At 36.4% G+C, this 21,989-nt stretch overlaps 1 protein-coding gene across 1 annotated transcript; it reads left to right on the top strand.

The window, feature by feature from the left end:
• Nucleotides 1-3,133: 3,133 nt before the first annotated feature.
• Nucleotides 3,134-21,971, top strand: eeig2a (EEIG family member 2a). Its single transcript, XM_056260399.1, has 11 exons — nt 3,134-3,414; nt 4,682-4,802; nt 4,916-4,945; nt 5,025-5,141; nt 7,241-7,287; nt 11,467-11,570; nt 15,862-15,969; nt 17,878-18,061; nt 18,154-18,290; nt 20,336-20,399; nt 20,613-21,971. The coding sequence occupies exons 1-11, from the start codon at nt 3,269-3,271 to the stop codon at nt 20,653-20,655; spliced, it is 1,101 nt and encodes a 366-aa protein (XP_056116374.1). The 5' UTR covers nt 3,134-3,268; the 3' UTR covers nt 20,656-21,971.
• The last annotated feature ends 18 nt before the right edge of the window (nt 21,972-21,989 follow it).

Here is a 21,989-nt window from a genome sequence, read left to right as displayed (position 1 = left end):
GGAACAGATTCAAAAAAGGTCTATAAATCAAGTGTCATTGTTGTACTGGTGTCATTGTTGTTAGGCCATAGACTACCACAGCAAATTGAAGTTAGACAAATCAAAAACGTTGTAGGATAACCAATATCCTGACAGCTGCTCAAGAAAGAAACACTAATATATAAAGAGGGGATGTGAAAATTTCACAATGAAGGGTAATTGTGTGTTAAATTGGTCTTACTATAAACAGGTAATACAACTGTGACATTTATTTTCTAATATAACATGATTATATTAGATGGAGAGCAGTATGAAGGCCAAACTGGCCAATGGGTAAGAAAAATGTATACATATACATTGCAAAACCAGTAACTGTTCTTCATTAGCAAGTAACTTATATTCTAACTTATTCTATAGTTTGTTCTTCCTTCCTTAGATTGAATGTTCAAAAGGTGAGACTGTGTGGTCAGACCTCCACAGTTGGCAAATACAGCTGCCCTGCATGCATGCACATTTGCCTATTTTTGTTTTTCTTTTGTTGCTTTCATACCTGTTAGCTAATGAATATGTTAGTTGAACATTCCCCTATATAAATGCTGTGGGTAAATCACTGGATCGGATCCATAAGCTATGGCTTATCAATTTTCACCACTCTTAATGAACATTTATGGAGTGTACTGTATGCTTTATGCTTTAACTCATTCCTCAGCAACATTGAAATACATAAATAATAAATAAATAAATGCTTGACATGTCCCTTTAACCACAGCAGTATTGCTGCTTAATTTAAATTAAGCCACAAATTGGCATCATAACAATAATCTGCGAATACACACGCACTGCAAAGACACAATGTCAATAGCATAATTTATTTAATATATTTACAGTTGTCAATGCTTGATTATTCGCAGACAACAAAACTCACCCATTAACAATTTTATTAGTTGCTTGCATGTGTGCCTGGCATGTTTTTACTCTTGTACGGTTTCAAATTGTAACAAGCAAACCCACAAGAGTGGCCATGACTTATTTTGCATTTTAATATTCAAAGTCTTACAGTACTAAGTGGTATACTCAATGTGGTGTACTAAATAAACCAGCAAAACTCCTTTTGGTATAAAAGAATAATTGTGTGCAAATGTGCAGAACAATTAACTAAATAACTTTAGATAAACAGTATCTTCTTATATAAATACAAATATTTAATTACAAAACGGACCATATTAAATACTTAAATAAGAACTCAAATTTATTAACATTAAAAGGGTTGGAAATTCTGTCATTTACTCATTCTCCATGTATCAATATCTTTCTTCTGCTGAACACAAAATAAATATCCTATTTTGTGTTCAGCAGAAGAAAGAAATTGATACATGGAGAATGAGTAAATAATATATTTCTTGGGTGAACTATCCCTTTAACTATAGGCCTGCCTACTATAGGCTGCTGTCCCGCTTCTAACAAAGTGACAGACACATCTGATTACTTCAACTGTGTTTATGTAAACCCTGTGTGTATTTTGCTCAATCAGACGCAATTTAGATAAAGTCCAGCAATCGGGCTCTGTTTGACAGGTTTTTAGTGCGCGCGCGCTCAGTGTGTACGCGCACAGAAAAAAAAACGCATGTCAGATGAAATGAAATGTTTAACCGCCAAGGCTTTAAAGCAAATGCAAATAATACATTTTTTTGTGATTGAGAATAAGTGCAGTGTGCCGTGATTAACTCTACCGCTGCTTTGACATGTGATAGGAATAGCCTATTATGAGTTACAGGTAACGGTCACAGGGTCTATGGTCATACCATAGTTGGGGGGCCCCCTAGTGGCGAAGGACCCCCAACACTGCACGTTTTCTTTTCTCCTGTACTCAAGAACAGGAGAAGACCATCAAGAACACCTGATTCAACTCATTATCGTGATAATGAGCTGATGAGTTGAATCAGGTGTTCTTGATTAGGGAGACAAAGAAAACGTGCTGTGTTGGAAAACACTAGTATAAAGCAATATAGAAATAAAGGGAATTGGCTCATATGCATACTGTAAATTTCTAAAACAAACAGAAATGCAAAGGTGCCAATTTTATTGTTTTTTCAAAGCATTGAGTTTTGATTTTTAACTGTTCTGTTGTCGCACATAATAATGGGGTGTGGGTAATTAGGGATTACCAAATTAAGTACAATAAAATAAAAATAAATGGTATGTATACAGTAAATATCTTTTTCTTTTCTTTTTTTGCAAATTTGTTTTTTTACAATTGCATACTGGGTGTAAAGTAGCCTACAGTTGGTCTGAAGATTTGGTAGTAAATGGTTTCACTAAGTGGGCCTCAAGTAGGCCTACCACTTTTAGTGGGTAAAAAAAACGGCGTCGACAAAATGTGTCGGTCATAAACAATTGTAGCGTTATTTACAAGAAAAACGTATTGTAACAGCAGCGGCAACAGGTTTATTAATCAAGATTATCGTTAATGCAAATGTGCCGGTCAAAAAGAATTATATTTACAACTGGGTAAAATTTGGTCAATATCTAGGCATGAGCCATTCACTGATTGACCAACGCATCACTGTGGGCCGCGACAGTCATACACAGGCATTTTTCTACGATAAAAAAAAGGGGGTTGTGTCTGATTACGACGGGTAATCTGAATGTTCACAGGCTAGAGGCTAGAAGTCTATGCTTTCGTGATGAGTTGTCTCCCTCTGCCGGGCAACCAGTTTAATCACTCTTACTCTCAACCAGAAAGTTTTTTTTTTCTCAAACATAAGTTGATTTCTTAATCAATACAGTTTGTATGTTATGCATTAAATGCACAATAATACAACCTGTATACAGCATTCATGTGTTTGTTTGTTTGTTAACAATGAAATATGATTTGTGCAAACTCCATTTATATATCCATTAGGCCTATATTATATTATACCCGTATATTATTAATTCCAGCTGTCTCTTTTCCCCATAGACTTCATGCATTGTGCATTGGCACACGTAACTTGAAAAATAAGTTGCATGTAATTGCTACAAAATATTTTACATAAATAATCCAAATATTACAAATAAATTGTGTTGTATATTTATTCTGTCTATGAAACTGTTTGGAAGGACTTTTATTTTAAAGTGTCGTCAGTTGTCATTTCGACGCAGTTCACACAGCACCATTTAAAAAACTATCGTCTCGCACGCACACTGACTCATGCATTCAACGCGCGCGTCAAAGAGTTTGTGCTCCTCTCTTTGAAAACCTTTTCCAGGAGTGTAAAAGAAAACCTGTCGTCCTTCACATATTTGATTAATGGCGTTCATCATGATGAAAAAGAAAAGGTTTAAGTTTAAAGTGGATGTGGAGCTGGAGGAGCTGTCATCTGTCCCGTTTGTGAATGGAGTTCTGTTCTGCAAGGTTCGATTGACGGACGGTGGCTTTTCAGAGGAGTCTTCGAGGTGAGACAATCGCAAGTCATGCTGGATTTTTATTATATTTTATTATTTTAAGTGACAACAGTTATTTATGTATAAAATATAATAATAATGTAAAACAATACATTTGGTTATGAGTCTGAATATATTGTATGTTATGAGTGATTAAGAAGAGTGTTGCTTTTGATATTAAAATTCATCTTTTTATTAGCTTGCCTGATTAATATGGAGATATTAAAAAAGCAATGTAGAATAGATAGTTTTGTTAAAGAAACATGTGGCTGGCCTATAAGAGGGGGGTGTGCTCTACATGGACTCAACAGGTCGACAAAAGTGGGCAGTGTCTGATTAGCAATTCTTTTCCTTCCTCTAACCGTCAAGGCTGGATTTGCTATAGCAACAGTGTGCATTTTACAAAATGGTAATATTCCATATCTGTCGGAATGCCAGACGTTCCTCCTTTTGAACTCTGCAGATGAATTTTTACTTCATTGCCTTGGCATTAGTGTTACTGTGTTTTCAGGACAAACAAGGGAAGAGCCTTGAATGAGTACAGTACAACACTGACACATACAAAGTCAGTGAGAAACACAGCTGCTTCCTAGGAAGCATTATTCCGAAATATTCATTACAGAATGCAGTCTTTCACAACCAGAACAAATATGACGTAACAGACATAACAAGCTAATCCTTCCCCTGCTTGAAGACATTATTATAAAATACCTTTTCTAAATCACTTTCCCTAATAACACAGCGGTAATTGTGTGGCTTAAAGAGATTTTCTTGTGTACTGGAGCAAAGACTGTCTGAGATATGTTTATCGTGTTACACACTGTATTCTTTCTTTCACTGATACCTTTTATATTTGTAAAAAAAAAAAAAAATAGAAACATATCTTTGTTTATTAAATGAAAACCTTTTATTGCATAAATTGTACATGTATTATATACAGTTATTTGTTATAGTTATTTCTATAGTGCATCTTTCAAAGAAACTTCCAGGATCTATCTGTCTATCTATCCTTTTGCTTGTCTATCTATCTATCCTTCCACCTGTCTGTCTATCCTGATCTATCCTTTTGCTTGTCTATCTATCTATCCTTCCACCTGTCTGTCTATCCTTATCTATCCTTTTGCTTGTCTATCTATCTATCCTTCCACCTGTCTGTCTATCCTTCTGCTTGTCTGTCTATCCATCCATGCATCCACCTATCTATCCTTCTATTTATCTGTAGTTCTATTGTTTTATCGTGTTATATGTCTCACTATTTTTCTTGTGGTTTCTATTGCAGAGAGCCAGTTCTGGTGAATTGTGTTAAATGGAAGAAAAGATTCTCCTTCTTATGCAAGTTGTGTGCTAATGTAGGGACAGGGGTGCTGGAACCTTGTGTTTTTCGGATATCTGTAAGAAAGGTACGATTTAACGATTGTTCTGATTCTTAAATTGGGCTCTAAGAATAAACACTTTCGTTCTTTTCTGTGTTTCTGTTGGATTGGATACATTTTGGTGTGTTTCTTTTATGAAGGAGCTGAAAGGTGGGAAGACATTTGCAAAGGTAAGCTCTGTTTATCCGTGGATTATGGCAACGTTTTCTACCAGATCACTGGCATTGATATGATGTGTGTGTCACACAGCTTGGTTTTGCTGATTTGAACTTGGCTGAGTTTGCTGGTTCAGGAAGCACCACACGGCGCTGTCTATTGGAGGGATACAACACCAAAAACACACGCCAGGACAACTCTATACTGAAGGTATAAAGACACACACACACACACACACAAACAAACATATACATATATATTTTTGATTTGATTTGATTTATTTCGGATTTAACAGACAACATAATCCAAAGGATAAACATGTTAAAGTGTAAACACTTATTTCCAACATGGTCCTTGGTGTTAAAACACTTAACACAAAACAAATACCTATTACAAGTCAAAGACAAAAACATTTAGCACAAATCATCTAAAATCATAAATTCCTAAATCACATAAAATAATCAGTCTACTCTAATTAAAAAGATTGGCTACTCTATTCCATAAAAAAGCCTTAACCTGATGTCTAAAAGCCCCTCTAGTATTTACATTTTTGAGGGAAAGTGGTAAGTTATTCCATAATATTATACCTGTATAAAAAAAAGAACTTCTAGCTGCATTATTGACTCTGGGCACTTTACAAGAACGAACACTGGCCCTAGTGTTATGATTATGCTGTGTATTAACCATTTTTATATGGGAGTATAAATATTTGGGAGCAGAGCCATTAATGACATTATACATATGATTCAGCTTTAACTGCTCCACTCTAACATGTACTGGCAGCAGTCCCACCCTTTTAAAAGCATCTCTACCAATATGGGTCCGGGGGGGTGCTTTTAACAGGTAGCGGATAACATTATTTTGAATCACTTGTAGACTGTTTTTAAGTTTAACTGATAATCCACAGTACCAAGCAGAGCATGCATAATCGAAATGACATTGAATCAATGATACGACCAGTAATTTCTTATACAGCTTCAGGCTGATATATATATATTATATATATATCAGCACAACTTTATAATGAAGATGCACACAAAGAGATTTTGAGACACTTGCCCTCTTTGTCTTGAGATCACATGCTGCTCACTATATTGTATCCTTTCGTTTATTTTTATCATAAATATGCAGTTGCTAGGGGGCGGGTCCTCTCAGATCTGTGTGCGGTATTGTGTTACTTCATGTTCCGTTTCATGTGGGTTATGTCTGTCATGCTCCGGCCTGTGTTGAGCTGTGTTTTCCAATCCACAACCCCCACCTACGCCTAGAGCTGTTCACAGCGCCCCCAGAATTCCACAGCCCTGTATCCTTCCACCTCCGCCTGAAGCTGTTCGGAGAGCAAACAAAATTCTACAGGCCTTCACTTATATCTGTAGAGATCAATGCACACCTTTGAACTTGCATTACTGCAGTCTAACAGTTGGAAACATACATGTTGCCATATTTATTTTAGAAGGCAAGTTTATTATAGAAAACCTCAGAGCATGATAGTTATTTTACCATGTATGCAGGAAGTTCCTTGTTGAAATTTTCGACTTTTTTCTTTTTTTTTTTTCGTATTGGGTTTGCTGGTAAATGGTACCATTTGTTGGGCCCTTAAAAATTAATAACCACCCAACAATGGTTCTTATGTACCAAACATTTATGTTCTGTTTTAGTTTAATTTTCTCTCTGTTTGCCTATTCATATTAATTCCGTTAGGTTTAGTTCCCATATTAGTTTCCAAAATTAGGTTATTCATTCATGCTCTAGTTTGTTGCTATGGTTAATCACGATTATTCTAGTTCCCTTTGTTTGTTCCTTGTGTTTAAGCCCTGAGTTTCCCTAGTTCATTTGTTCGTTATTGTCGATGTTAAGTGGTTGTGTTATCTCCTGAATTTTAGTTGGTGGATATTAATAAAGACTGTTTTGTTTATCTACTCCCACGTTGTGCCCTTTCGACATAATAGCAATCTGTATCAGTCGTGAAAAAGTAATATCTCTATTGCATAGGAATTATGCAAAACATAGAATCTTAAACCCCCTTGACTAAGCTCTGTGTTTATTGCTTTTAGAATACAGTGTCAACTTTGTACAATATTTTTGTTCATTCATTAATTTATGTGTATCTGGGCTATTTTACAGTATAGCTTCAAACATGGCTCATCCAATCAGATATTAGAGCCATGGCTATATCCTTCATGAAAATACAGTTTATCACACAATACTGTCTCCAGTATTTGATGTTTTCAGTGGGTAATGGGTATTAATGAAATATTCAATCTGCTACATCTAATATAACTATTCACCACCTGTCTCTCTTTTTCTAGGTGATAATCAATATGCAGCTAATGTCGGGTGATCCCTGCTTTAAAACGTAAGTTGTCCCTTAATTTAAATTTGAAAATTATTTCATATTCAAATCAGAATCTGTCTTTTGAAAAGACCAGCATATGTTTTGGAAGCTTTTCCTCAGCTTCAAACCACCTGGGTTAACGAGGCATAATGAATGAGACAAAAAGACCATGCTGGGGTGCGTTTCCCAAAATCATCGTTAGCCGACTATGGTCGCAGGTTCCATTGAACTCTGTTGGTAACGATGGAACTTGTGACCATAGTTGGCTTTGGGAAACGCACACCTGGTAGAGATTTGCTGTTAACCCAGTTAGATCAGTGGCAAACCAGCAATTCATACTGGTCTAAACTGGTCTTTTCAACAAGATATTATTGATATTACATTGAGGAACCCAGCGGCTTAGAATGACCTTGTTGATGTGACAATTCAGGCACAGCTGTCGTGATGCTTTGATGCTGTCGTGTGCAGATGCCAGTATGTGAGTTTGTGCCAGTGTTCTTCCGCAGTAAAATGCGTTTTGTCTGACACCAATGTCTGGGACCGCATGAACACAGGAAGTCTGATTCAACCACTTCCTGGTAGCTTTTAGCCAAACACACAGGTGTTTTTTTTTCAGTGTCTGCAGCCTAAAACCTCTGAAAAGTAGTTAATGTGGCAGGTTTACTGTACCGTTCAAAGGTTTGGGGTCTTTAAGATTTCTTTTTTAAAAGATAATAATTATAATATTAAAATAATATTAACTTTTATCATTAATTTGATCAAAAGTGACAGTAAATGCTGTTCTTTTTAACTTCTTATTCATGAAAGAATTCTGAAAGAAGTATCACGGTTTCCACAAAAATTAAGCAGCACAGCTGTTTTTAACATTGATGACAATAAGAACTGTTTCTTGTGTTAAATGTTATTGTAATTAAATGTTATTCAACACTGGTAATGGCAAGGTTGTTTGTAATAGAAAATTACTTTTATTATTTGTAATGTCAATAATTAACTTTTTTGTTTTGAAGTTTGTTTCTTTATAAACATAACATAAGTTTATGTTTCTTTATTTCAATGCTTTATCTCTTTATGCTGATCTGATTCTGCTTAAATAGACTTAAATTGAAGCACTACATTTGGTATGGTTTCAGATCGGTGTAACTGTGCGGAATGCGTTTGCGTGTATGTTGAAATAGTTGACATTTATGCTGACATTTAGTGGGAGATAAATGTATCACCTCACAAAGCACCCAGACACATTGAAAGATGTGCTTCCTGTTATGTAAGCGAGTTGGCACACAGCTCAAATAAACGTGTGTGTCTGTGTGTGTGTGTGTGTTTAGGGGTAAGGGGTAAGGGTTGGGTAAGGGTTGGGTCAGGCCATGGAAATTATCATTAACCTGATATAAAATACACTACCGTTCAAAAGTTTGGGGTCGGTACGATTTTAAATACTTTTAAAAGAATTCTCTTCTGCTAACCATGGCTGCGCTTATTTGATTAAAAATACAACAAAAATCAGTTATAGTATTAAATATTATTCCAGTGTAAATCAGCTGTTTTCTGTGTGAATATATAGTAAAGTGTAATTTATTCCTGTGATCAAAGCTGAATTTTCAGCATCACCAGTGTCAGTGTCTTCAGTGTCAAATGATCCTTCACAAATCAGTATAATATGAGGATTTGATGCTCAAGAAACATTTATTATTATTATCAATGTTGAAACAGTTGTTGGTCTGTCAGTTGTACAGTTTTTTTTTTTTTTTTTTTTTTTTTTTTTTAGGATTCTTTGATGAATAGGAAGTTCAAAAGAACAGCATTTGTTTGAAATAGAATCTTTTGTAACATTATAAATGTCTTTACTGTCCTTGATAAATAAAAGTATTGATTTCTTTCCTCCAAAAAATAAAAATAAAATTCTCACTGACCCCAAACTTTTGAACGGTAGTGTATATATAAAAATAAGCACCCTCTTGAAATGTGCTTCAGTGAGAGTTGTATTAGTCCTTCACCGTGGATAGTTGGTTGCCAAAAATAGTCATACGCACTCATAAATCAAAGTGTTTGGTGGTGTTTCCCTGTGAGTATGTGTTTATGAGAGGCATAAGAAGTGTGATCATGTGTGTGTGTGGGAGTGCTCATACTGCGCCTGAAGTGCTTTTAGCTCTGGCTGGTACGTCATACTTTTATGTCACTGTCAAGTTTTAGAGGCACTAAAACCAGTGACATGCCAGATTAGTACTTAATAGATTAATATCCTTCTAAAATCAGTAGTTTATAGATTATTTGTTCCCTATACTTTACATGACCTGGCTGGGTTCAGTTTATTAAAGGAATGATTTGCTCAAAAATGTATATTTTGTCATTTACTCACCCTTATTTATTTATTTATTAATTTTTTCAACCCTTTATGATTTTGAACACTGGAGAAATTTTAATATTTCCATTCTTTTAAATGTAGTTACATGCTGTTCAATTAAACGAATTGGAGATTTTGAGCTTCAGAAGATGCAAAAATATCTTAAAGTATCAAAAGTTGTTTGATTTATTCATTCTCTTGAAACATTGGACTTTTCTTTCCAACCTCTTTTTTGAAAAACGTATTAGTGGTGCTTGCATCACTATTGTTATTCCTCTTACTTATTATTCTTCTGGACAAAACTTCAGTATGTAACTCGTGCCGCACAGTTTATTGTAGACCCATGAATGAGGTGTCAAATCATGTGGCGTATTGAGGAGAGGTGTGCTATGACTTAATTGTTCGTACAGTGTTCGTCCGGCGGGCAAAAAAAGTGGGCGAAATAAAATCCCATAGATTTACATTGGCCATAAATATGTGAGATTGTATCTCCGCATCAGAATGCCAAATTGCGGTGGGCTCATTTGACTCGGCTTAGCAAGTAGCCAATATATAGTTACATTTAAACTTTTGTAGCCATGCCCTAGCAACCAGTTATAGCACCCTAGCAACCACCCCATAGACTTAATATTGAAAAAAGATGGATCAGAACATTGTACAGACAAGTGGGTGGTCTCTTTTGATTTAAAGATGTAGTCTTTAAATATCACCCTGGCAACTGTCTATCCTAGCAACCATTTAGAGCACCCTAGCAACCATAGAATAAAATTAATTGGCTGTGTCTCTGCAGCAGAACAACATGGAGACTTAGGGATGGGCTCTTTTGATTCAGACTGACAGGTAGTCTTTAAATATCTCACTGAAAACTGTCAACACCCTAGCAACTGGCCAAGCCCTAGCAACAATTTACAGCACCCTAGCAACTGTATGACAGCATGAATAAGCTGTATCTCAGCATCAGAACATCATAGAGACAAAGGGGTTGGCTCTTTTGATTCGGGAAGGCATCCGTCCTGTCTATTACTATCACCCTGGTAACTGTCTAGCCACTCCATAGCAACCATTTAGAGCACCCTAGCAATGTAATAGCAAAATTAACACGCCATATCTCAGCACCAGAACATTGCACAGACTTGGGAGTTAGCTTTCTAGCAATCACGGAAAATACCCTATTAATTGCATAGGGCCGAGTTTTGCCATTGCAAGCACCACTCACATTTTCATTTCAGTCTAGTTTTCATTTATCATTCCTGTAATTTTCATAAGTAATGTTTATATTTTTATTTTTTCGGTCCATCAAGACGGTCTATCCATATATATATATATATTTTTTTTTTACATATTCTGCTTTTGTATTTTCTCCATTACTTTTTTTCCCTCCTGATATTGACCTTTCAAAATATTGAGGCTCTTGTGTAAACAATTGGGAGCCGGAATGTAAGAGTCTAAGGACCAGATTTACTAACAGCTTGCATCAGCGCAAACCCTCTTTTGGTGTTAAAAAACTACTGTCAGGATTTACTTAATACACAAGGTGAAAAATTACCACTGAAAAGGTGTGGACAGGGTTATTTTTGTGGCTGACCTCATTGCATATGCATTTGTAGGAGTTTCCCTTTCAGACGCAACATTTATGGGAGGAGGATATTTAAATGAATCATGCCATGAGATTTACTAAGGTTTACGCTAGTCAATTTACTGGTGTTTGGGCCTTTATTTATCGCCCAAAAAAGCATGTCTTAAACCAGAAGCTAATTGGTAGATTGCGTTGGTCATTATGGAAATGATCCGGCTGCGTCTGTGTTCATTCATTTGTGTTGCGTCAGTGGATCACGAGCAGAACATTTTCTTTATTCTTCCAGGCCTCCATCCACATCAATGACCATTGGTTTTCCAGGAGACACAGAGACATGTCTACGTGAGGACAGAAGAGGAGAGACACAGAAAGCAACTCTTATCTGTACAGGTACCTTGACAATCCACACACAGAATAAATCTACCACCTATATATGCTACCATATATTTTTATATTACATTTATGTAATGTATGTAAAACAGTTTTTGCTGCTTTAAATTTTTGTGGAAACTGTGACAAACTACCATTCAAAGGTTAAGTAAGATTTAAATAAAACATAAAATAATACTTTTTTTTCAGCAAAGGCACATTAAATTGATCAAAAGTCACAGTAAGGACATTTATGAATAATGTAAAGATTTTTACTTCAAAGTTCTTTTGAACTTTCTACTCATCAAAGAACTTTTTTTTTTTTTCTTTTTTTTTTTCATAAATCATAAGCACTGTCTCAGAACAACCCGTTATCAGATTCGGGACAATGTGATGTACTTTTGCACAAGCCCCTCCCACAACTGTTGACGGACACTGCCGTATTAGCATAGACCTGCCCTGAGTGAGGTGTACACAGTCAGCCATTGTTTCGACGCCGGAGCAGCTGTAGACAAGAATGTCTTCTAAGCGATTGAGGTGTTTTGTTGTTGGATGTAAGAATGAACATAGCAGTCGTCATTTACTCTCGTTGTTACTCGAGGATGGATCTGTACCAACTGTTCGTGATCCAGTTTACAGTCTCCAGAGCGATAGGCCTACCGTTACTGATCAGTGATCACGGCAGAAATTAAAGTGAGAGCGCGCACTTTATTACAGTTCATCTGAGTCGTTTTACGGATATAAAGTTTACCAGTTTATTAAAGGGTTAGTTCACCCAAAAATGAAAATTCTGTCAGTAATTACTCACCCTCATGTTGTTCCAACCCCGTAAGACTTTCGTTCATCTTCGGAACACAAATTAAGATATTTTTGATTAAATCTGAGTGCTGTCTCACTCCTCCATAGGCTTCTATGTTATTGAAACTTGCCGGCCCAGAAAAGTTATTAAAAACATCGTTAAAATAGTCCAAGTGACTACAGTGGCTCAATCTGAAGTTTATCAAGCGATGAGAATACTTTTTGTGCCCAAAAAACCCCCAATTCATTTAACAATTCAACTATTCATTTTCTTCTGTGTGGGTCTCTGAGGGAGTTCACGTAGTGTTTCATTTTTCAAAAATTTTCATTTTTGGGTGAACTAACCCTTTAAACACCCCCTAAAAAAAGGTGTGTATATATTTGTTTACTGTTAGTTGTAACAAGTGTTTTGTGTAATGAGTGTATGTTGATGATAATGAAAGGGAGAGCGTTTATGGACAAGACTTTAATGCGCACTTCTTATACTGTGTTTATTCAGCTCTTACAGTGATTTTCTGAAGTAAAACTGACGCTTCATCTTTTGTGTGATGTACAATAAACTTCATTGAACTCATCAGTATATTTTTGGCCATCATTCGGACTGGATCCGCTACAGCAGGCTTGTATTAATAGTGGATAAAAGCAGATGACAAATACGTTATAACCGTATCTCCATACAGCATATATTCTCTGGCTCTGTGGGCATTATTGTCCGAGTCGGGTCGAAATGAACGCCGCTATTGAGAGTTTTTGTTTTGATATTATTATTCCGTGAGATGAGATTGTCCTGCCACTGAGCGCGAGCTTGTGAGGCTCAGTGACTCGAGCAGCGGCTCATTTGCATTTAAAGGGATACACACTAAAGCGGCGCATTTTTCTCAGCCCCAAAAAGTGACAGTTTAAACATGCTGTAAAAATGATCTGTTGGTTTTTTTTAACTAAAACTTCACATACACACTCTGGGGACATCAGAGACTTATTTTACTTGTGAAAAGGGACATAATAGGTGCCCTTTAAAATAGAAAACAGTTATTTTAATTTAATTTATACTGGTTTCACTATATTTGTGATATATGCAGCTTTGGTATGCATATAAAAAACATTGAAACATCTAAATTATTTCAAACTATTGACAGGTAGTGCATTTTATTCTCTTATTACTAATTAGGGATTAGTGCCAGAAGCTGTCTTTTCAGCGTGGCAAAGTAATTTAATTACCTCTTTATTAGCCTGGCTAACGCCAGACCCAATTCTCGTTGAGACTTGGGTCTGGGAACCACATGTACATTTTCTCGTATTTGAGGCGTGGTTTACGAATGCCCGGCGCCATTTATCGGGTCCTAAGAATGTCTATCAAATGCGCCTGTACGTAGCTCATAGCCAATCGTTTCAATTATACCAGATGACGTATGCAGAGCGACAGAAATTAGACGATGGCCGATGGGTCAGAGATTTATGTGTACACGATGGTGTGTATCTAACCGTTTCACACCGCATCCGTGAGCGGCGCGTATGTTAATCAATGAGTGCATTCACACCGGGAGCAGGAGGAGCGTGTGAGCGTCGAGCAGGAGCGGCGCGTGAGCAGCGGTGAAGCGGGGGTTTCGCCGGCGAATCTGTTTTTGCTGCACTTCTCCACACTCAATTACAGTGAAAGCACACTTTTGATGGACAAAAATAAATATGATTTCACACAAAAAGTGCCCAAAATGCACAGAATAAGCATGTCTAGTGAGTTTTAACAAGAACTTGAGTAGGCAAATAAAAGAAAATAAAGACTCTAAAATATTTATAGAAGATTTAGGCTACCCGGTAAAAACTTGTTTTTAATTATTCAGTTTGGGTGAAAGTTGTGTAGGCCTATATTATATATATATATATATATATATATATATATATATAACTAAAGTAAACTAGCCAGAAAATATTATATATAAGCGTTCTTTTAGTTTATGTAACACACAGACAGCTACAGGCTAGCACAACCCAAATCAAACCCGAGTGTGTGGTTTATTTGTGTGTTTTGTTTTTTATCCGTGGAGTTGCAGTCTTGTAAACATATCGAACGTATGAGTGAAACTAATAGTTTGGAGCCATTTTCTGGGTTGTTTTGTTGTTTAACATTTAACTTATATGCGAATGTTGTACACCACAACATTACAAAATTTCAAGACTATCAATGTTATAAAATGACCAGCTTTTAAAAACAAATGTATAGCCTATAGTTGTCTTTGTAAAGAATTGCTCGCTTATAGTAGCCTAGCTTTGGAGCCGCTGCTGTGACACTGTACAAACGCTTCCAGTGTGAATACTCTCGCGCGTCTGCAGCTGCAGTGACGATGTAATTACGCTGACGCGCTGCTCAAGTGCCGCTCACGCTTGCGGTGTGAAACGACCAACGACCACGTCTGCTGCCATGTTGGATCCATAAGTATAAACAAACTGCTTCGGTGTGTCGCATAGACGTCGTCATCGTCTTGCTGCTCCCTCCCCGTTCTGTGATTGGTCCCCTAAATGAGGCGAAAATCTGGACCATGGTATCCATACTGCCTTTCAGCGTGAATAAAATCGCGCTGCGGGAAGGCAGCATGGGGAAACCCAGACTACCTCTTTATTTCATCTGACTCCAAAAATGAAAAAGGTTGAATTGATGTTTGAAGATCATTCAATTTAGGTGAACGTTTCTATTCAACTCTGTACTTTATATTTTACCCATTCATTAGGAATCTATGTTGCTTTGAGGTCCTCACGCCGGCCATTTAACTCTGGTCTCACGATCAAACTCGTCCGTTTTTGGTCACTAAACAGAGGTAATTGACTAATAGCTTAGATGGTCGCATTCACGCTTACTCTATCTAAGATACTTTATATAGTTCCCATGGATCTGTATACACTTGAATTTAAATAACACTATCTCTAGTCCGAGGTCATGACCACTACTACAGATATAAGCTGACCAATATTACTTTTCTGGTAGTATCTTTGGTTTGGTCATGCCATGGTTTCCCACGTACAGTTAAATAGAGTAGCATTACATTAAAACAGAGGTAATAATCTACTTGGGAAAATAATTTCAGAGTAAGTCAGAATAAAAATCAAATTTAACAATTTATTATGTCAGGTAAATTTATCATGCCAATTACATAATCAATTCAAAGATAATCAAAGGAGGAAAGGAGTGAAGGGAAAGAAATGTAAATTAATACAATACTGAGGTGATTGACTCAGTATGATTGCTAGTTTCTCAAGAGAGAGTTCAAATGTGAATTTCCTTTGTTTTCTCAGGGAGTAGCCCTCTCTTCCAGTTCTTCCAGTTTTCCCAGTCTTACAGCAAGAGAACACAAAACTTTTGCAAGAGTACACAAAAACATTGAAATATAATTTCTACTCCCATCTCATATTTTTTCCATCACCAGGGCACATCCCTACTCTTGAGTAAAAAAAGACTAGTTTGCATTTCAACCATCCCAAAATTCACATTGATGCTAACAATCCACTGGATTTTATCTTCTAGAAAACCCAGGAAAAAGTGGCTTATGTCATGGTTCTGTTCCAGATGAAGTTGGAAAGTGTGGCCACTCAAGAAACGCCAGTTACGCCAGCCAGCAGTCCAAGTTATCTGGTCTGTTCATTCACACCAAATGTATTGCTTTTCTGTTATTCTTAGTGATGCACCAATGTGAAAATTGTGTCCGATACCGATATTAATATTGCTGTAATGGCCGAGACCGATATTTACCGATGTATATATCTCTGTATAGAAAACACATAGCGAGGATTAGGGCTGCACGATACTGGTTAAAAATGACATTGCAATATTTTATTTTTCTGCGATATATATTGCGATATAAAAACAATTTCACCAGATGACTTGAATAGCTCTATTTGGAAAGAATGAATCATTCTAGAATGACTGGGGTGGTTTTGTCATGGAGTAAATCTGCATAGAAACTAATATTAATAGAACTAGACTTTAATAAATGGAACCTTATTGTAAAGTGTTTCCGATTTATGTCTCTTGAGTTCAGTGTTGGACAGATCAGTTGTTTTAACCATTCATTAAAGTGAATCGGTTCAAAGGAGTCATTAGTTCGCGAATCGGACGTGTCATTAACGGACCACGACAAACGTTGTGTGATTATCCAGGCAGTTTAGGACGTCGCACAAGATTTGTCTCAACACAGAAAACATTTCATCACTAGATAGATTTTTTTTGTTGTTTATTGAAATTGTGGTTTGTCATCTGTTGAAAGCTTTTCAGAGAAGATAAGGCAACGTTTTTTTAGCACAATTCACAACCAGTGGTAGTTCAGAAAAAAAAACTTCGGTCTTCCGACCTTTTACCATCGTGTATTCTCAAAGATATTCAGTCAACTCAATACGCTAATTGCACGCAGCCGTTATTTTGAAATCGAAAGCGAGGCTCCGGTGGGCGATATTTTTTTTCACAGGATGGTAGGGGAAGACTCATGAATATTCATTAGGGAACTCATCCCTGATTGGTCTTAACCCCAGTGACGGGTAGGTTTAGGGGCGGGGTTAGGGGTAAGTCATCAGACCCCCAGTGACGGGTAGGTTTAGGGGCGGGGTTAGGGGTAGGTCATCAGACCAATCAGAGATGAGTTCCCTATTGAATATTCATGAGTCTTCCCCTACCATCCTGTGAAAAAAAATATCGCCTCCGGTGGGAAGTAAACCGGAAGTGCCGCCTTTAATCACAGGAGAGGCGCGATGGCGTATTGTTGTGTTTAATGTAGAAATTAGTTATTCTAAAACTGTACATACATTTCTTTCATACTTTAGACTATATACAGTGAAATTCATTTATAAATATATATATAATTCAGAACGTAAAAAAAAGAAGCAGGAACGAACTATATGCATATATCCTATTGGATATAAACATCCAATAGTGTAAATCGCGGCAGCAGCTTCAGGTTGGTAGTCCGAGGCATTGTTGTTTATCTGTACTTCCGGGGTTCTTCCCACCGGAGCCTCGCTTTCGATTTCAAAATGGTGCTGAAATCAGCGTATTCATTAATATGCGCGAGGGAGGGAGAGAGAGCAAGACAGTTTGAAGACGGTGAGAGTGCGCGCGACCGGGGCTTTCACTTTCTCTGCTCGTTCTCTCAGTTAAACAAGCGCAGCAGTCAGTCATCTACATCACTCACCGGTCAAATAAGGCTTTGGCGGGACAAAAATACGCCTTAGTAAGGCTGACAGAAAACAGCGTGCAAGTTCCAGTCTTCTTGCGCTTGATGTTTAAACTGACAGGACTTCCGCTGGAAATGTATGCGCTCGTGCAAAAACAAACATCCCCGCCCCCGCACTCACATCTACACACACGTCAAATACACAGGAATGATTATCGGCCTGTTCACATCGGCGCTATTTTGACATCGGAAATATTTTTGACACACCGATGTGTAAAAAATTGACCATATATCGTGCACCACTAGTTATTCTATTATACTTTGGCTTTTTGCATTATATTATATCATAATATTGATCAGTCTGGACATCCTTGTAGGCTACAGCACAGGTCACTCGCGCTCCTCCAGCCTGACGGACCTCTCGCATAGGAGGAACTTGTCTGCGGGAAGTGCCTCCACTGGGATTGGCAGTCTACCAGAGCCTAGTGAGGACAGAGAGTCCCGCACACCTTTGCCTCAGGACTTAGCCACACCGTCACACAGTGGGATCACAGCCAACAGGTAAACGTGTGCTTTAGCTCTTCCTGAAAAATGTTTTTCAGAGTAATATTTAAATGAAGCCATTAACAAAGTGTGTATGGTTTTTATTTCAGGCACCCTGTAAAGCAGGACTCGGTTGAGTGTCAGCTAAAGCGAATGGACGCTACCAGAGTGGATGCTGATGATATCATTGAGAAGATCCTACAGGGTCAGGATTTCAGCCACAGCATACTGGATTCTAGTAATGAAGGTACTATTAGAACAACTTTGATTAAGCGACCTTTCCTGAAATACACAAAGCACCTTGATGCATATATTATTTATAGTCCAGATCTTAAAGAGGCCATATTAATGTAAAAAAGGATTTTACTCGCTCAGGGTTTTTTTTGTGTGTGTATGTTTTTAAAAGTCACAAAGTTCACCAAGGCTGCATTTCTTAGATAAAAATACAGTTATTCTGAAATATTATTACTATTTAAGACAACTGTTTTCTATTTTAATATATTTTAAAATGTCATGTATTCCTGTGATGGCAATGCTGAATTACTCCAGTCTTCAGTGTCACATGATCCTTCAGAAATCATTCTAATATGCAGATTTGTTGCTCAAGCAACATTTCTTATTATCAATGTTGATTAACAGTTGCTTCTTAGTTGTTTGGGGAAAGTGATACACATTTTTAGGATTCTTTGATGAATAGAAAGTAAAAAAAAAAAAAAGCATTTATGTTAAAAAACAACAACATTATAAACACAAATATAAACAAATGAACAGTATAAGTGGAGTTTTAAGGTACCAGGGCTACATTATGTTTTGGCAGGGAGGGTACACGTACACATGCATATATAAAGACAGAAATAGGCCTAATTCTATAAATATATTTTGAATGGCCCTGAAAAAAAAAATAGTTCCCATCTCCATAACAGCAGGCTGTGGGAAACAACCAATGGCGGACACACACACGAAAACATTTTGTGTATGACCAGCTCGTGCAGAGCTTTACACTACACCACAGTGTTCCACTGTCCCATAGTAGGTGCAAACTGCATTCAGTAGACACAAACTCTATAGAATAAGGAAATTCTGAGTTGTGTTTTACCGCAGATCCACAGTTGCACTAATATGCACCACATTGTGTTTAAATGAATGTTTACTATGGTTACTGCAGTCTCAAACAAACAGATGATTGAATTTCCCTTCTTCTCTCTCTGACTCATGGATAGACCTCATAGACCGCAACATTAAACCTGCAGCTGCCACTACAACTTTTCCCAGAAACCACCAGAGCTCTCTCTCTCTCTCTCTCTCTCTCTCTCTCTCTCTCTCTCTCTCTCTCTCTCTCTCTCTCTCTATATATATATATATATATATATATATATATATATATATATATATATATATATATATATATATATAATAAATATATATATATATATATATATATATATATATATATACACACACACCAAAAATTATTCAGACACCAGATATGATTTTTGATATTTTTTTACTAGTGGGTGCAGGACACTATAGTTCATTTATGTGAGGATAGCAAAATAAAGTAAACTGTGACATAGTATACCCAAAAATTCTTCATACAGTGGACTACCAGTAAAATTTATAAATATTTGGGGCCAAAAATTATTCAGACAATTTAACCTGACCATTTTTTGCTTAAGTGTTTTTTTCTTTAATTGCTAATGCGACCTTTTTACACCCCAGACTGAACAAAATGAAGCATTGCTTGACCTAAATTGGTATTATCTAATTGTGTACTTAAATTTAACAGCTATTCAACCTAATTCATTTGTGAGACAGTCTAACAGAAGGATGGCCAAAACCAGAGAAATAGAAACTGATTTGATAACGCTGAGTTCTTTTCATATTTTATTACCATTTTCTAAACTGTAGCGAATAAACTGTGATAATGTGAGAAATGTTGAAGGTGTTTGAATAAATTTTGGTTTGACTGCGTATATATATATATATATATATATATATATATATATAGCTTTTAATGTTTTTGAAATAAGTTTGTTATTCTCCTCTAGGCTGCATTTATTTAGTAAAAAATACAGTAAAAACAGTAATATGTGGTTGCTAGAGCTCTGGGTGGTAAAAAAGGATATTGTGACCCCTAAATATGACTTAAGTTCAAATATGACTTCTTCAGTGAAAGTATAAGAGATGCTTTTGCCCATTTTAGTGTCCACTATTTGATATTTTTTATTTTATTTATTTTATTTTAAAAAAAAATCAATATAGTCTAAATATTTGTGTTTATGTGTGTTGCAGAGGAGGGTCTTCGTCTGTTTGTTGGGCCAGGAGGAAGCACAGCACTGGGCTCTCAGCACACCAGGTGAGATATATTATCTAACATCCCTGCCGCAAGGTCACCGCAGCTTCTGCTTAAGCTGTCCTCGTGTGATGCATGTTCATTGTGTTTCCATTATGGGAAGCATATTATTGAGAGGTAGAGAGGTATTATGGTAATGTAATTCTGGTATGGTGGTAATGTAATTCAGTAATTTAATATAATGTGTATCTTTCTCTCTCTCTTTCTGTCATTCAGGGTTGGTGCTGGAGCTTTTGAACAGGTGGTTATAAAACGCTAGACTGAACATCCACGGTGGAAGGTGATGTAATATCCTGGGTCAAAGGAGGGGACAGCAGTTGTCTTCAATCACAAGCAGCAGCTCTATACTGGGCTCCTGACACGTTCATGGGCTCTAGGGATTTGTGACATCACTGCTCCCCCTACTGGTCAAGCTCTGATGATAGACAAAAGCTTTGCTCACAGTAACAGGAAATGCTTGGATTGGTACTCTTTTACCAAAAATAGATGGTTAAAGGTCTCAGGTCACTGAGAACCACTGGTGTAATTGAAAAGGTGTGTTGCAGTATTTCAGACCTATTTTATATTAACTTTTTTTGTAAAAAAAAAAATCCATTGACATGGACTGATGCACTTTGGACTGTCCTGTGTTTCCTTTAACGGATGCTGCTAATTTGAAGATGGGGGAAAAAATTAATTATACTATATTATTAGTATATTTAGTATACTACTGATTTCAAGTAGACTTGGAACTTGAAATCTTATTTCTGATAACAGTCTTTTTGTGAAACCACCCATAAAGGTAGTCTAAATGTTACAAATATGTTAATTTAATAGAAAACTTTATAACTATACAGTAAACAGAGGACAGCTGGTCTGTGCTGTAGGTGGCTATTGGTTCAACACCAGGTCAAATAAACCCACAAACTAGTGAGTTACTAACTGGTATACTTGACTGTTTTTCAAGTCATTAGAAATGAGAAGCCTCTGTTAAAATGGCATAATCCAAATTATTTTTACAGGCATTCTCTTTTCAGGTAAGCAGAGATGCAGAAGACCTGATTCAGGATCCTTTTTTTTGTTTAAAAGGGTTTGAAAATGTGGGAGATTTTATAGTTTATTATTATTGCAAGGATTTGTTTGAAAAAAACATGCCAATTTTAAAGGTTAACAAAAAGAACTGTTTATCAGATTTCATATTGTAGATTACAGAGCTGTATATTTTTAGTTAGTTGTATATAAAGAAAACGTGGATTTCATTTTTGTTCTGGTTTTTCAGTTGTAACAAAAAAGCTAAAGTAGAGGGGAAAAAAATAAAGAAATATCTGTTGTTTAAAATAATAAAGGTCATCAAGTATATACCTGAAGGTTTCTTAAATACTGTTTCATATTTTTTGAATACTGCCTACAGAAATCTAAAAAAGTACAACCATGAACGTCTTTCCCTATAGTTACCTGATTTGTTTTATTTTATTGTTTGTTTGTTTTTTGCATAAAATTAATGTAATTAAATGGTCAGTCAAAATTCAACATGTAATATGTTGCATTTTAAGAATAACATAAATGTTGTTTAAAAAAAATAAAGCCGTTATATAAAGTATTTGGTTCTGTAGT

The sequence above is a fragment of the Rhinichthys klamathensis genome, unplaced genomic scaffold (assembly GCF_029890125.1).
Source record: "Rhinichthys klamathensis goyatoka isolate OS25496 unplaced genomic scaffold, OSU_Roscu_1.1 h1tg000008l_1, whole genome shotgun sequence".
NCBI lineage: Eukaryota > Metazoa > Chordata > Actinopteri > Cypriniformes > Leuciscidae > Rhinichthys > Rhinichthys klamathensis.
Note: the sequence above shows the minus strand (reverse complement) of the source record. Positions and strands in the feature narration are given on the sequence as shown.